Genomic DNA, 15,530 nt, shown 5'->3' on the forward strand with positions numbered 1-15,530 from the left:
GAAGGGGGTGGACTGAGGCCCGGGTTGTGGGTACTTGTAATCTGGGCGCCCCTGAGTAGGGAGCATTTGGGGAAAGTGAGAGGGCTGAGGGGGGCTGGATCTGGAGTGGGGGGGGGGCTGGATCTGGAGGAGGGGGGCTGGATCTGGAGAGGTTGGGGTGGGTGGACAGGAGAGAAGGGGGTGGACTGAGGCCCGGGTTGTGGGTACTTGTAATCTGGGCGCCCCTGAGTGGGACCAAGGGGCCCAGAGTGGAATCGCCGCTCGGGCAGCGGGGGGCCCCCCGGGCTGGGGAGTGAGGGTTGCAGGAGAGGGGCTGGGGTTCCGCTGGGCCTGGGGGCGGACGGGGTTTTAGGGCACGGAAGCACAGGTTGTGAAAGGATTTAAAAGGCACATCCGGTGTTGCAGAAACATGTGGTCATGGCCACCAGGGCAAAGTAGGCCTGGTGCTGCTCGTGGTAGCAGAGGCCGTGGCAACCTCGGTTGGATTCTGGTCTAGGATATGGCTGAGCTGACGGTGTAGTGGATGTGATGACTGTAGCAGAGTCCTTGGTATTAGACACTTCTGGTCCCTTTGAGATCCCCGCTTCCCCGCATTCAATTCCTAGCGGCCCCTCGGTACAAACACGGCATTACGTGAATGCGGCATTCAGAGGAGGGTATGAGGGATGCCTTTTTAGTTGTGTGCCCTGGATGGCTTCGGGCTTCAGAGCTGTATGTTTGCTGGAGTTGAGTTCAGGGGCTGGGCGCCAGTGTAGAGCAACTGGCTTTTTGAATTTTGAGAACAACCCTTTCCCTTGCAAAGTCTACTCCCATGGTGTGTGGCTACCAAAAAGCAAAGCTGAGGAATGCCCGTTGGCTGCATTAGCCGTGCAGGGAGTAATCCCGCTCCGTCCCAAAGAGTAGTTGTCAGCTAGTGTTATACCATGTGGCATGCTGAAAAGGAATATGATGGTAGAAGTTAGACCTAGGAAAGACCATTTAGTCTGTTTCCCCTGGCTAATGGAGCGTTGTTCCCTGGTTTCTAGCCCAGTTTTAAAATCACTCAAGAACTGGGTTTCCCTTTATGAAATTCAAATGAGCAGAGAGACAAAAAAAGTTGTAGATGTTCAGAGGATAAACAGTGTCTTTGGATGAGATCAAAAAGAGACAACTGGTCTGGCTTTGTTAGCCCTCGTTTCTGTTTGAGGTAATTGCACTGTGGCTTCCTCCCTGCCCCTTCCCCAAACCGGAGCTGCGCTCCCCAAGTGGATACTGTTAAACAGCTCAGACAGAGACACTCTAGAAATGTCAGCTGTTGGTAGTGTCTGTGTAGTGAGTGTGATGTTCTGCTGCAGACACTTCGACATTTTAAAATCGCTGCTTTCATTCCTTTGCCTGCAAAAAAGAATTAGATAAGTTCCTGGAGGATAGGTCCGTCAATGGCTATTAGTCAAGATGGTCAGGGATGCAACCCCATGCTCTGTGTCCTCAGACGCTAACTGCCAGAAGTTGGGCGTGGACGAAGAGGATGGATCACTTGATAATTGCCCTGTTCTGTTTGTTCTCTCTGAAGTATCTGGCATCGGCCGCTGTCGGAAGATGCGATACTGGGCTAGATGGACCATTGGGGTGACCCGGTGTGGATGTTCTTATGTTCTTAAATGGCCTTGTTGTCTGTTTTCCAGTTCAAAGAAGAGATTTCCAGGCGGTTTAAAGCCAAACAGGATCAGCTGGTTCTGATCTTTGCTGGAAAGATACTGAAGGATGGAGACACTTTGAATCAACATGGGATCAAAGACGGGCTGACTGTGCATTTGGTCATTAAGACCCCACAGAAGTAAGAAATCATTCCTTCCTGGTGCTGTCAGAAATTTACTTTGTGAAGAAAGTATGTTAGAAAGGCAGTGTTTTGTCCAGTGGCGAAAACAGGGTACTGGGAGTCAGAACTCCTGGGTTCAATTTCTGGCTCTGTGGTGGTGCTTGATTTTATGTTTAGAGAAGGGGAACTGGGGTTCCGTTCCCCTTTCTGACACAAGTGTAAGTCACTTAACCTGTTTTTGCCTGATTTTAACCATCTGTAGAATGATTATTACTGCTTCTTGGGGTTTGAGCTTTTGTCACGATAATTATTATGTAGAACTTTACATTTGAAGAGAATTTATGATTTACAAGCATTAGTTAAGGCTTGCGCTAACCCAGGCAAGCAGGTATCATCCCTATTTTACAGATGGAGAGACTGACAGAGGTTAAGTGACTTTCCTACAGGCAGATATAGTGTCAGCACTGATGCCAAGGACGAGACCCCAGTTCTCCTGACTCCTGTTCCTTGACCTTTAGTTCATGCTGTCTCAAGTGCTTTGAGATCTATTGCTGAAAGACATGTGGTGAATACAAAGTTTTATCCACAGTACATAGTTCAGGGAGCTAAGAAACATATATGAAAATCAACATATCAGGTGCCACCAGATGAAACTTAAGTAAATGTCCTAGATGTCAAATGGTCCCAAGAGCAGTTGCTGCATTTTAGATGTGAACACGTGTCGTTGCTTTCTAAATGCCCTTCGCAACAATTTCATGGGTCCCCATTGCTGCCTGAGCAGCCGTGTGCCGGTGAACAAACCGGCTGCGTCTCTTTGTGAAGCTGCCTTGCCCCCTGGGGAGTCCTTGCTCACTGGCTCATTAAAGATCAATGTTTTTTTTAAAAGAAGCATGGATATTGTCAGTCATTGCCGAAGGCCCGTTGCTAAATTCTGCATTTCTGTGTAGCGTGGTAGGTTGATGCCGTTTTCTGCTGTCTTTGCAGTGCTCACACACTATGTCAGTAAACATCTGGCCAGTGTCATTCATTTTATTCCGTGTGATGGTCATTGGTAAAGGTGCTGTAGGGCTTATTGCAAACATTACAGCTTCTTCCTGTGCAGAGAGGATCTAGTGATCTCTGGCCAACTACCCCTCTTCCTTTTGCTTTAAACTTCCTATTTCCCATCCACTTTGCTTCCTACCCTGCCCTGCCTCCCTCTGAGTGAGGGCTGGTTTCCAGCAGCAGTCAGCTGATGCCGTAAAGTGCTTGGGGATTAAAAGGTGCTCTGTACAAGTTTAAAAACACACACCTGACAGTTCCTACCCTCCCAGGTGCCTTGAGCTTGCTACCTGGGGAGTTATGCATCTAGCTCTGGTTCCGCTAGGTCTCTGAATCCAATGTCTTATAACAACTGGCTAGGTGCACTCTGTTTCAGCCTCTTTTGTTTGAGTGGCGGGAGATGAGCTGCCTGATAAACACAGGAAGATGGTAGCACAGGGGGGCCGTATGGAGAAGGACTCTACAGATCGTTTATCTCTAAGTAACTGGCCAGTTGGGCATTCTTTAAAAGACAATGGCTATCTCTGCAAGCTTCAAGCCTCTGATCTCTAGAAGGGGGATGAGTCCAGATTACCTTTTCCTGGTCTGATCACTCCCCTCCCCCATTCTCAGATGTTCCCAGAATATTTTTGTCTTAAAAAAAAAAAATCTTTGTGCATTTTTGCTCAGCTCAAGTGGCATCATTTGCCATCCAAATGATTGAGTCACTTCCCAGCATATCTTGTTAAAGCGCAAGGCTGCAGCAGCTGGAAATCTAGTCAGTTTAAGAAAGTTCAAAGTAGTTTCAGGTTTGGCCCTGCATCCCCTTGTTGATTTTTGTGCCTTTGTAGATTTTCCTATTTTAAAAGACGTTTCTTTCTCCTGCTGCTGTTAAAGACCCAAACAAAGGGGGGAAACCGGACACAAAACACTGTCAAATGCGCTACGTTAAAGCCCAAGAAGTAGTGAACCCTTTCCCCCTAATCTTGTAGTTATAACCGTAGTCCTGCAAACACTTATGCATCTTAACTGTAGCCTTGACTTCAGCAGGATTGCTCATGTGCTTAAAGTTAAACACGTGTATAAGTGTTTGTGTAATTCACCGGTGAGTGTATGTTCCAGGTACCCGTTTATGCCAATCCACAGAGGATATGGCTTGTTACCGCCCCCTGTTTTTACAGAGCGTTAGCAGTTCATGCTTTTAACTCTGCTGGTCCCTGGTTCAGTCCCTGGAGTGTCAGCCAAGATTGTGGCTGTCACATTTGCAGGATGGGGGCTGTAGTTCTCTTCAGTTGATTTTAACCAGCATAGTAGGTTTAAGAGAAAATCCGACAGTGTAAGTTTACTGTATCTATTTAGCAATCAAAACACTGGTAACTAAACAATGTAATATTAAACATTAAAGTCTGTGACTTGTTAAACCAAAATGGGAAACAAACTAGAGATTATTTAATATTAGCGACCTTGCCCGAGTTCAGTATACATATACTAAAAACCAAATTGTTTCCTCAATAAAGACTTCAGTTATTGAATCTGAAATGATTTTTAAAATTAACGTCAGTGACGTATTTGCTTTTGCCCAGCTTGGAGAATGAAGATGAGTTAGTTATGCTTGTTTGTAATCCACTATCAGTTGAAACCTCTCATGCACTAGCCCAATAACGTTGGGGTTGTAAACACGCCAGGGGAGTTTAAAAAGAGAAACATGGGGGAAAAGAATCATGGTTCTAAGCTACCAGTTCAGGTTGGCTCCACAGATGGAAGGCATTACAGAAAAGCAAATGATTATTGTCGTAAGCATGGTTTAACCTGCTGAGGTTTCTAATGAGGCAGCGGGAGGCTTTTCCTGCTTGGAATGAACTCTGCTGCAGGGTATTATTGAGGCAAATAGCTTAGCATGATTCAAGAAGGGGTTAGACGTCATTCAGAATAAGACTAGTGCCTCCATTACACTGGCCAAGGATGTTGTAGAAGATCATGGCAGACGCCTAGTCACCAGCTTGGGGGGGGAGATTTGAAAGAACACACTAGGGGCTGGATGGAAGCACCCAGAGCAGATGTCCCATTGATCTGACATGGATATTGCGAAGTTCCTCTTATGAGCTGCAGGTGGTGCTATTTAGATTACTGAGCCCCAGGTGCGACCTTCTGTTTTTTTGTAGGGTTCAAGATCCTGCAGCTGCGTCTACCCCTGCCCCCGCTGCTCCTGCTGCCACCGCCGTCCCCACTACAACCCCTTCCTCTCCCGCTGCGCCACCTCAGCCTTCCACCTCCAGCAGCGCCCTCTCTGACGCTGGGAGCAGCAGCAGGCGGAGCAGCGGAGCAGGGACCACGGCAGGTGCTGGAGATGGAGCACCCAGCAATGCGGCATCCATCCTCTGTAGGTGACAACTTTGGTTTCTTGGCATCCCGGTGCCTGTTCTGGGAAGGGAGAGTTGCCCAGTGGTTAAAGCAAGGCGGGCCATGCATTAGGACTTCGGGGTCCTATTCTTGGGCCTGCCACTTGCTGGATGACCTTGAGCAAGTCACTTCACCACTCTGTGCCTCAGTGTCCCCGTCTGTAAAATGGAGCTAATAGTACTGCCCTCCTTTGTAAAGCGCCCGGAGTTCTGGGGATAAGAAGTGGGGGAGGGATAGCTCAGTGGTTTGAGCATTGGCCTGCTAAACCCAGGGTTGTGAGTTCAATCCTTGTGGGGGCCACTTAGGGATCTGGGGCAAAATCAATACTTGGTCCTGCTAGTGAAGGCAGGGGGCTGGACTCGATGACCTTTCAAGGTCCCTTCTAGTTCTAGGAGATAGGATATCTCCATTTAGAAAAGCTTTCTGTCAGAGCTGGCTATTACCGAACTGGAAGGTGGTGGTATTAGCAGTGAAGTATTATTGGGTTGCAGTGGATAGAATTCAGCCAAACTCTTTCACACACACACCCCCCACACACACACGCACACCCTCTTTCTTTCCGATCACAGATAACTGCACTAACTGGCATGCGTCTCTCTCCATGTCTTGTTCCCTCTCCAGCTGGCTTTGGTGGCGTCACCGGGCTCGGCAGCCTCGGGATGGGCTCCGCCAATTTCATGGAGCTCCAGCAGCAGATGCAACGGCAGCTGATGTCCAACCCGGAGATGCTCTCGCAGATTATGGAGAACCCCCTCGTGCAGAACATGATGTCCAACCCCGACCTCATGAGACAGATGATCATGGCCAATCCCCAAATGCAGCAACTGATGGAACGAAACCCTGAGATAAGCCACATGCTGAACAACCCCGAGCTCATGAGACAGGTGGGTGAGAGAGTTTACACCTGGGAGCCTGTTTCAGTTGCCTCTGAGATCATCAGCCTGGTCTCCCCAGCTTCTCGCTTCTCTTTGCTCCCTCAGCATCAGCGTCCGTTCTGTAAAGGGAGCGAGTGGAGTCCAGATCCAGTTGATTCAGAGATCAGATTTTTTATCTACCTGCTGCAGGCTCCGCCCAGACACACAGCGGTCTGTGTGTAAACTCATGCATGTTGTGTGTACCATAGTCATGCACCCATGTGCTTCCAGTCCTTCTACCCGTGTCAGTGCTGCTGAATAGATCACATGCATAGGGGCAAAAAGGATCTAGAGTGTTCTATTGCAGGACCAGAAGCAAAAGGCGCTGCTTTCCGTAGGAATTAGAGGTGGCAGAGAAAGATCTCATGGTCCATCTCCCACTGCCAGTGTAGGATTGTTCTCTACAGTGTGTTCATTTCATTATTTTTAAGTATTTTTATTACCATAGTGCCTACAAGCCCCAGTCCTGGATCAGAACCCTCTGATACTAGGTGATGCACAAGCACAGGTCAAAAGACAATTAGACAAGAGACAACAGATGGAATCAGGCGGGAGCACCAGGAAGCAATGAGAACTCTAGTTTTAAATACAGCAAGTGACAAGACTTACATCATGTCCCTTGCAAGAAGAAGAGATCTCATTGTCAGCAAATGTTTCTTGGTATTCGGCCAATGTTTTCTATGCCCAATTTCAGTCTGTTACTCCTAGTCTTATCCCTGCTTGGGCCACGCTAACCAATTCTTAGCTTCCAAACTCCCTGTGAATTGTCACTGTGTGTTAGTTGGACTAAATCGTCTTGTGAATGATCTGTGCTTTGGTTCTTTGAGTTGGAGCTGGACTTTCCCCAGAAAGGCAGAACCTCTCTGAGATCTGGAGGACCTGTCGGAGGTCTGGAGCTACAAGATGGTTTTATTTTTACTGAAATGTGAGGGAATCGTTTTCTCGTCAACCCTTGGACAATTTTCAAATGCAGTCCATCCCGGGGGTGTTAGCCAGGCGTTTGGGCAGAGGTGACTTGATCTTGCATAGAAACTACACGATCCTAACCAGCTGAATTGAGGTTGTAAAAAAAGGAAAGTATCGTAGCTTAGCAGCGATAGCAGGGCACTTGGGAAGCTAGGATCCTGGGTTCTCTTCCCTTGCTGTGCATTATCTTGGACAAATGATTTCCACTCTCTGTCTGTAAAATGGGTTTATTTATGCTTTTCTCCCAGGAGGTCGAGACTTATTTTTTTTTCAGTGTTTGGATGTAGAACAGTGGGGTACTGCTGGGGGCGGTGCCACCCATAGTTCAAGCCACTGGAATCTTTTGTGGTGTAAATGGGCCTGATCTCCCCAAATTCTTCTCCTTCCCCCAGACGATGGAATTGGCCCGCAACCCCGCCATGATGCAGGAGATGATGCGGAACCAGGACCGAGCTTTGAGTAACCTAGAGAGCATCCCAGGAGGATACAACGCCCTGCGCCGGATGTACACCGACATCCAGGAGCCCATGTTTAGCGCAGCTAGGGAGCAGGTATGGAGCACTCCTGCTCCAGTTGGTGTAGATTGGTGGGTCTTATCCCCCCCCCTGCCTGCAGGTGGTGATAGAGCTAATTCGTCCCGCTGTCTGTATGGTCCGGTGCAGATTCCTCAACAGGGAAACTGCACAGAGGGTGTCGCAAGTCCTGGTGAATGTGATCTGCAGGTGTCAATGGAACACACGGAGCACAGAAGAGGCAGGATGGTTAAGGCACTAGCCTAAGACTTGAGAGACCTGGGTTCAGTTTCCTGCTCGCCACAGACTCCCTGTATGACCTTGGACAAGTCACTTAGCCCCTTTGTGCCTCAGTGAAAGCCGGGTATAATAGCACCATCCTGTGAGGCTGAACGCATTAAAGATTGTGAAGCGCTTTGGGCTCTGCTGGTGAAAAGCGCTATAGAAGGGTATTCTTGTGCGGCGGTGGGTTTAGTCTGCTCCTCTCCTTTACGGTGTCTGACTCAGCGATCTCTCTCTTTCTAGTTTGGCAACAATCCTTTCTCATCCTTGGCTGGGAACTCCGACAGCTCGAGCTCCCAGCCTTTACGGACGGAAAATAGAGAGCCTTTACCCAACCCCTGGAGCCCCACGCCGCCCACCTCCCAAGCCCAGGTACCCAGCAGCGAAGGGAGTACCGGATCAACGACAACCCAGAGCACACCCACTGTATCCAATCCCTTTGGGATCAGCGCTGCCAACCTGGGGACCGGTACGTACCCAGCAGCGAGGCGCCGGTGACAGGACAAACCAGTCAGATGTAGATGGCATCAGATTACTTCTAGCATTTGTATGTTTGCTGTAGCGGCTGAGTTCATCAGATTGGCCATTCTGGCCCTGTGGCAAACTAGAATGGGTTATTCCTCGTGTGCCTGACCAAGGGCTGCATTGGGAGATCAGGGGCATTGGGGTTCTCCATGTGCACAGGATGAGACAGGTAGCAGCTGTAGGGGGAGCCCATGGAGACAAAGTACTTCCTGCCTGGCTGCTCAAGATGGAGCATTGCATGCTGGGATTTGTAGTCTCCCTGGGCTGCTGCTATTTAAGATGAGGGCATTTCCATGTATTGGTTTATCCCATCCTTGGCTTATTTACTTACCCAGCCTGAAAAGGGTTAACCACTATTCTGCTGGATTTCCTCTCCAGCATCCACACCCCCACGTCCCACTTGAAAATCTCAAATCATCGGGAGCATGTGTTGACTTACCCTCTGACCCTTTCTCTTACAAAGACCAACCGGTGGGAAACGAACATCAAGATTGCTCAGTGTCGCTGTCTGCTCCACCTTCTACCAACACTAAATTCAGACACGGCCTCCATCTTCTCGGTGTTTCGTGTTTGCTTTTAGCTCCTGTGTTAGCTGCGATCAGGCTTGTAAGTTTTGCTCTCTCCTGTATTGCTGCAGGGATGTTTAACAGCCCAGAGATGCAAGGTCTCCTGCAGCAGATTTCGGAGAACCCCCAGCTGATGCAGAACATGATCTCTGCCCCTTACATGCGCAGTATGATGCAGACTCTCTCCCAGAACCCAGACTTCGCAGCACAGGTAAACACGTAGCAGCATCTTCCTCTGTCACAAACAAGCCTTGGGTCCCAGCACAGATGCAGACGTTCTGTCACCATAGCATGAGGTGTTGCTCATTTTAAGGAAGCAGAGCTCTGTTGTGCTTCTTAGCCGCATGACCCCAACCACAGGTCTGAGATCCCGGACGAATGAAGTCTTCTGCATATCCACACAGTGTGTACAACCTGGGCAGAGGGAGGGCAGGCACCAGCCTGACTGTGCTGTCTTCCTGACCTGGGAGGGATGAGAGGGGGAATTCAGATTCCAATGGCCCATTCAGTCCTCCGCCCCTCTGCTCAGACCGCCAGAAAAGGTGGGGTCAGCCAGTGCCAGCGGCTATTGTGAGTCAGATGCACCTGCCCGCCGTGAACCTGGCTTGAGAGCCACCAACTCTCCTGGGTGGCAGCTGGGGTGTATTTGGACTTGGATCGGGGTGGGGGTGGGGAAGGCTGTGTATCTCAGCACCCCGGGAGCCGTGCAGTCATCTCTAAAGGGGGGGGGGGGGGGGTCTTCACTAAAAAGCACTCCCACCCCTTCTGCTGGGTGCGGCTCCCATTCATCTCTGATGGCAGGATCAGGCTGTCAATTCCTGTTGGAAGTGGAACATACCAAAGCCACGGGTGGCAAGGGGTGTTAAGGACCCAGTTAACGTGTTCTTCTATGGAACTAGGCCATGAAGAGAGTTTAATAACCCCGTTGACTCGTGCTGTGTGTGCTGTCTCCTGGCAGATGATGGTAAACGTCCCGCTCTTTGCCGGGAACCCGCAGCTTCAGGAGCAGCTACGGCTTCAGCTCCCCGTCTTTCTGCAGCAGGTAAGGAGCCTAGACCCTCGCTCTGCGCTGGCCATCCAGTGGGCCAGAACTGTTCCATGGCTTTCGCAGCGGGGGAAGCCTTTGGTCCAATCGGGGTGGGCTGTGATGCTGAAAGAACAGAGACTTTGCCTTGGTAGGTGATGCAACTGAGGCGTAGAGAGCTGACAGAGAAATGGATCCAGGAATCCACTCTCTTGCTGTAACTACCATCCCGCTGTGTCCCATTGGATGATCCCTAGAGCTCATGTTTAAAGGGCTTTGATTGGCCAGGGCCCTCCTGCCTCTAATGCGGCTCTTTGACTGAAGGAAACGCTGGATCTTTGGTAACAGTTGCTTTTTACCGTCCTTGTTTCCCAGATGCAGAACCCAGATTCCCTCTCGATCCTGACGAACCCCCGAGCCATGCAGGCTCTTCTCCAGATTCAGCAGGGACTCCAGACGCTGCAAACGGAGGCCCCGGGACTAGTGCCAAGGTAACTCAGACCTGCAAAACCTGTCGGGCAGGTCTGCCTTGGGGGAGCAGTGGCAAATCCCCGGCTACTTCCCAGCACAGCTGTGTGCAGCCTCTGGTGAATTAGCTCGTCCTTCTGTCTGCTCACACTTGCTGAGGGCTCCCCCTGCTGCTCTCTTCCAGGAATTACGAGAGCCCCCTTCTGCTCTGCAGTTCAGAGTACTTAATATCGCCCGGATTTAGCACTGGGGAAAGGTTTGAGATGCACAGCCCTGGAGACGGATAGGTACATCGGGGCAAATAATCCTGCCAGCGCCCCTTAGTCCTGCCCTAGGGTGAGGATTCCCTGTATGGGCGAGGGGGGAGTGCAGTCTTCACAGCCCCTTTAGTTCTTGTCTTCTGCCCAGATTGCCAACTGATAATCCCAGTTCTGCATGGTCTAGCGATGTAGGTACCTGCTCAGTAGGGCCAGGACTGGGTACGACCGGCTCGTTTCACAGAGGCCATGGAACGGCTGTCTCGTGATAATGGCAGCCAGTTGCTCCTGCCCTTGGCTGGATTCGAACTGGCGACCTAGAAAAGACTCCACACCCCGTTATTAGAACGCTTGTACCATGCAATCCCAGAGAGACAGGCAGGAGCGACCTTGTAGCATCTCCTGCAGCGAGCGTTCTGCTTTCATTCTCAGCCTCGGTTCCTTTGGAATGCCTCGAATCCCCCCACCCTCCACAGGAGGAAGCACAATCCCAGAGAACCCTGTATCCTCCACTTCGACGCCTGCCAGTGCCTCTCCAGCAGGGGGCAGTAACCCCCAACAGCAGCTCATGCAGCAGATGATCCAGCTCTTGGCCGGAGGAAACTCTCAAGTACGTAATGTGCAACCTGGTTGTGTCCATGCAGCTGGGATTCTCCCAGTACCATGTGATCGTCAAGGCATCCTACGGCTGCTGTCATAAGCCAGGTGGTTATTAGTTCAACCCATCACAGCAAGCTGCATGGTAAATATTGTGGGAGATTAGGAGCCAAACTGCAATACTCCCGATAATAGTCCCTTGAATACTGCATGCACATGTCACCCCATCTCAAAAACGATGTATTGGAATTGGAAAAGGTTCAGAAAAGGGCAACAAAAATGATTAAGGGTATGGAACGGCTTCTGTATGAGGAGCGATGAATAAGACTGAGACTTTCCAGCTTGGAAAAGTGACGAATAAGGGGGAATATGACAGATGTCTATAAAATCATGACTGGTGTGGAGAAAGTAAGTAAGGAAGTGCTATTTGCTCCTTCTCATAACACAAGTACTAGGGGTTATCAAAAGATTTAAAACAAACAAAAGCAAGTGTTTCTTCACACAACGCACAGTCGACCTGTGGAACTCCTTGCCAGAGGATGTTGTGAAGGCCAAGGCTATAACAGGGTTCGAAAAAGCACTAGATAAGTTCATGGAGGACAGGTGCATCAATGGCTATTAGCCAGGATGGGCAGGGATGGTGTCCTTGCCTCTGTTTGCCAGAAGCTCAGAATGGGTGATGGGATGGATCACTTGATGATCCCCTGTTCTGTTCATTCCCTCTGGGGCACCTGGCATTGGCCACTGTTGGAAGACAGGATACTGGGCTAGATGGACCTTTGGTCTGACCCAATATGGCCGCTCTTATGTTCCCTAGTTCTTATCAGCCATAGATCTCAAAGCACTTCACAAAACAGTTCAGGATCACTATCCCCATTTTATAGATGGGGAACCTGAGGCACGGAGAGGGGCCGCTTGCCCGGAGTCACCCAGCAAGTGAGTGGCAGATCCGGGAAAACCACCCAAGTCTCCCGAGCCCCATTCCCGTGCCCTGTCCACTAGGCCACACTGCTCAACACCACAGCGTCGTGCTAGGAGGCGCGACGCCACTGGCGGTGCCATCTTTCTGAAAACGGCTCATACTGTGGCATCTTTTACATGAATCGGGGGTGTTGACGGTCACATCCCCTCTGGAGACTGCGAGTGCCCACAGCAACTTTTTCTTGGGCATGGTATTCCCCATCCAACACCGTGCCCTGTGAAATGTGCCAGCCCAGAAGTGGCTGTATTTTGGCTGGAGCGAAGAGATTTTAGCATGTGACGATTACATGCCTATTGATTGTGGGAAGGAACTTGGCCCGGTGACTCAGGCACCAGCCTGGTATTCAGGAGACCTGGGTTCTCCTCCCAGTTCTGCCACGCAGGCACTGTGGGCGAGTCACGTCTCTCTGTGCCTCGAGGGTGGATTGGGGTGGTGGGGCAAACTCGCCTCTGCCAAAGTGCTTTGAGATCCTCTAATGAAAAGCGTCAAATAATTACCAAGGGTTTGCTACCCACCAGAAAGGGTTTGACCATATATACGCCTACGTCTGTCAAGGTACTTGTACACTACAGTGATGAGGGTGGTACAAACCTCTCTCAATTCTTAATAGATTTTAACTGGACCAGATCTTCAGCTACCAGGCATGAGTACAACTCCATTGCCTTCATCTGAGCTACTCTTGGGAGCTGGCCCCTTGATTTCAATGGAACTACTCCTGTTTAAACCAGATGGGCATCTGGCCCTCTCTGTATAGTGTTATCTGTCCCAATCTAAGATCTTTGATTCCCTTCCCCTGGCAGGTGCAGAGCCCCGAAGTGCGATTCCAACAGCAGCTGGAGCAGCTGAACGCTATGGGCTTCATTAACCGCGAGGCTAACCTCCAAGCGCTCATCGCCACCGGTGGAGACATCAACGCAGCTATTGAGAGACTGCTGGGTTCCCAGCCTTCTTAAACTCAATCATGCTGTCCCACAGTCATCAAACACACCCACACACACACAGGGGCCTTTCAGGAAGACCCACCATCATTTTCATATCCTCTGACAGCTGTCCATGTATTTAAAACAAACAAAAAAAGATACAGCTTCACCCCGACATTCCTACTAAGTTAAGATTTCATGTTGAAATGCTCTTTAACTGGCTTGTGTGTGGATCTCGATTCTCAGCAAGTGGCCACAGAGACTTCAGATGTGTATTTTTCCTAAATATGCCCTCTGTATCTCAGACACTCTTCCCTCTCTAGATGGTAGAGACGATACTTCTAGTTACTTACCTGAATGATTGTGTTTGAGTAGCTTGATTTTAACTGTACGTTATTCCTCCCCATTCCTCCTTCCAGGCAAATATTTAAACCTAGGCTGAGTTTTTCTCCCCAGCATCTTATCAGGAATGGATCAAAAGAGGGACTGAAATGACTTGGATGTTTCTGATGTCATTTGTCTTCAAATACTCCCATCAGACGCACTGGGCGTGATTTTCATTTACTCCACTATGGAAGTGTGTAAAGGGGGACTTAACATTGGGTGTAAATTACATTTGCTTTGAGCCCCCTCCCCCCACCCCCCCCATGCTGCCAGAGTGGTGTAGATGTGCCTTGATGTGATTGAGAATCAGGCCCCTCCTCGTATTTTATTTTATTTTATTTTATTATTTTCAACCCAAATTTTGGAAGAAGTGTCCCCTGCCAAGGGGAACTTTCGAGAAGCAGTTTTCTGCCCAAACACTACAGTTCTCTCGCACTGTGGCGTTACGGGGTGGTGGCTCTTGTGTCTCTGCTGTCTGGTTTTTGAAAGTGTAAAAGCAAAATGGGGAGGGGGGAAATTAACAAAGATCTTTCTCTCCACTGGAAAATGTTGAAAGTCCTCGTTCTTCTGTGTTTGTACGTCTGCTCTCCAATTCCGGGGTGCTCAAACCTCACAATGAGTCCACCCTCCCTGAGGACCAGCGGGGTAGCTTCCCAGGAGCCAATACAGCTACGTCATTTGCATCTAAATTTGCATACCACTCTTATTGAAAAACAAAAGAAATGAACACAACCATCTGTCTCCCCTTGCTCCACGTATTTTCCTGGATGGCTCCATTTACCCTTTGGGGACCCTGTGGCCCTTGAGTGACCTGCAGTTTATCAGATTTTGTCCCCCTGCCCTTATCCTGCAGATGGTGCTGGGTTTTGCATGACCGTCGGCCTGTCTTTGTGGGACACCCTTGCTCTAGTTGTGGCGAGAAGCTTTCTGATGCTGGCTGAGGTGCACCAGGAAACCCAGGCTGGCAACTTGACTAATGTCAGATGCCAGGGGTGACTTGTTAGAAACCTCCCATGTACTTAGAGCTTTGAGAGTGTGTACGACTTGTTAGCATCTCCTCTGTAGCAGGCTCACCTCATGTTTCATTGTTTAATTTTACCACCTCTCTCCATTGACCTGATCCAAAGATCAAAAAAGACCAGCAGCCCTCTTTCCACTGACTTCAATAGGCTGTGGGTCAGAACTCCTGGTAGGAAGCAGAACCACCACCCAACGACTGCCTCTCTTGTCTAGCTTCCTCCAGGGCTGGGGCGATCCTGAAGAGTACAGGTGGTTGGTCAGTTCCATACACAGATGAATACACCTCAGGATCTCAAAGCAACCCACTGGGCAGTGTCGTGATTGATCACAGACTGTTGACTTGGCCTCCAGCTATTCAGAAGTTAGCACAGGCACTTGCCCTGGGCTTCATATTTGGTGGTGGACAGGTATCAAGTCAGCTCTCTTTTGCGGGGGGTGGGATGGTGAGTGATCCTGAGCTTTCCTGATTCCTTCGTTTCTATTAAACCATTCCAGGCAAGTCCATCTCCGTTAGTCCAATGAGGGAATCCTACATCCTTTTGTCAGAGTGTAGCTGGGGCAGTGGCTGGTGGGAGAGGAGGGAGGAAAAGGGAGGTTGTGTGTGTGATGGGGACAGAGATGCTGCCTCTTTTACCACAGCATAAGTACTATGGAGGCAGTGTGGACTGGGATTTAGGAGGTTTAGGTTCTAATCCTGACTCTGCCAAAGGTCTGCTGAGTGACTGGACAAACACTTCACCCCTCTCTGCCTTGGTTTCCCCACGTGTAAAGGAGCTTGGAGATCTAAGGATAATAGCGCTATATAAAGGCAAGGTGGTGATATTACTGCACAGGAAGGTGAGGACAGGAGAGTTCTCGTAATACTCTTGATCAGCCCCCTTAGTGTTCGCTCGGA

At 49.7% G+C, this 15,530-nt stretch overlaps 1 protein-coding gene across 1 annotated transcript in view; it reads left to right on the top strand.

The window, feature by feature from the left end:
- UBQLN4 (ubiquilin 4) overlaps positions 1-14,298 on the top strand; it is a 14,813-nt gene extending 515 nt beyond the window's left edge. Inside the window, exons 2-11 of the mRNA XM_034756614.1 lie at positions 1,665-1,816; positions 4,981-5,198; positions 5,840-6,102; positions 7,491-7,649; positions 8,136-8,361; positions 9,055-9,194; positions 9,942-10,025; positions 10,383-10,498; positions 11,165-11,342; positions 13,112-14,298. Of these exons, the coding sequence (XP_034612505.1) occupies positions 1,665-1,816; positions 4,981-5,198; positions 5,840-6,102; positions 7,491-7,649; positions 8,136-8,361; positions 9,055-9,194; positions 9,942-10,025; positions 10,383-10,498; positions 11,165-11,342; positions 13,112-13,264 (1,689 nt within the window). The 3' untranslated portion in view covers positions 13,265-14,298. The remainder of the gene's footprint in view (positions 1-1,664; positions 1,817-4,980; positions 5,199-5,839; positions 6,103-7,490; positions 7,650-8,135; positions 8,362-9,054; positions 9,195-9,941; positions 10,026-10,382; positions 10,499-11,164; positions 11,343-13,111) is intronic.
- The last annotated feature ends 1,232 nt before the right edge of the window (positions 14,299-15,530 follow it).

The sequence above is a fragment of the Trachemys scripta genome, chromosome 24 (assembly GCF_013100865.1).
Source record: "Trachemys scripta elegans isolate TJP31775 chromosome 24, CAS_Tse_1.0, whole genome shotgun sequence".
Classification (NCBI taxonomy): Eukaryota; Metazoa; Chordata; order Testudines; family Emydidae; genus Trachemys; species Trachemys scripta.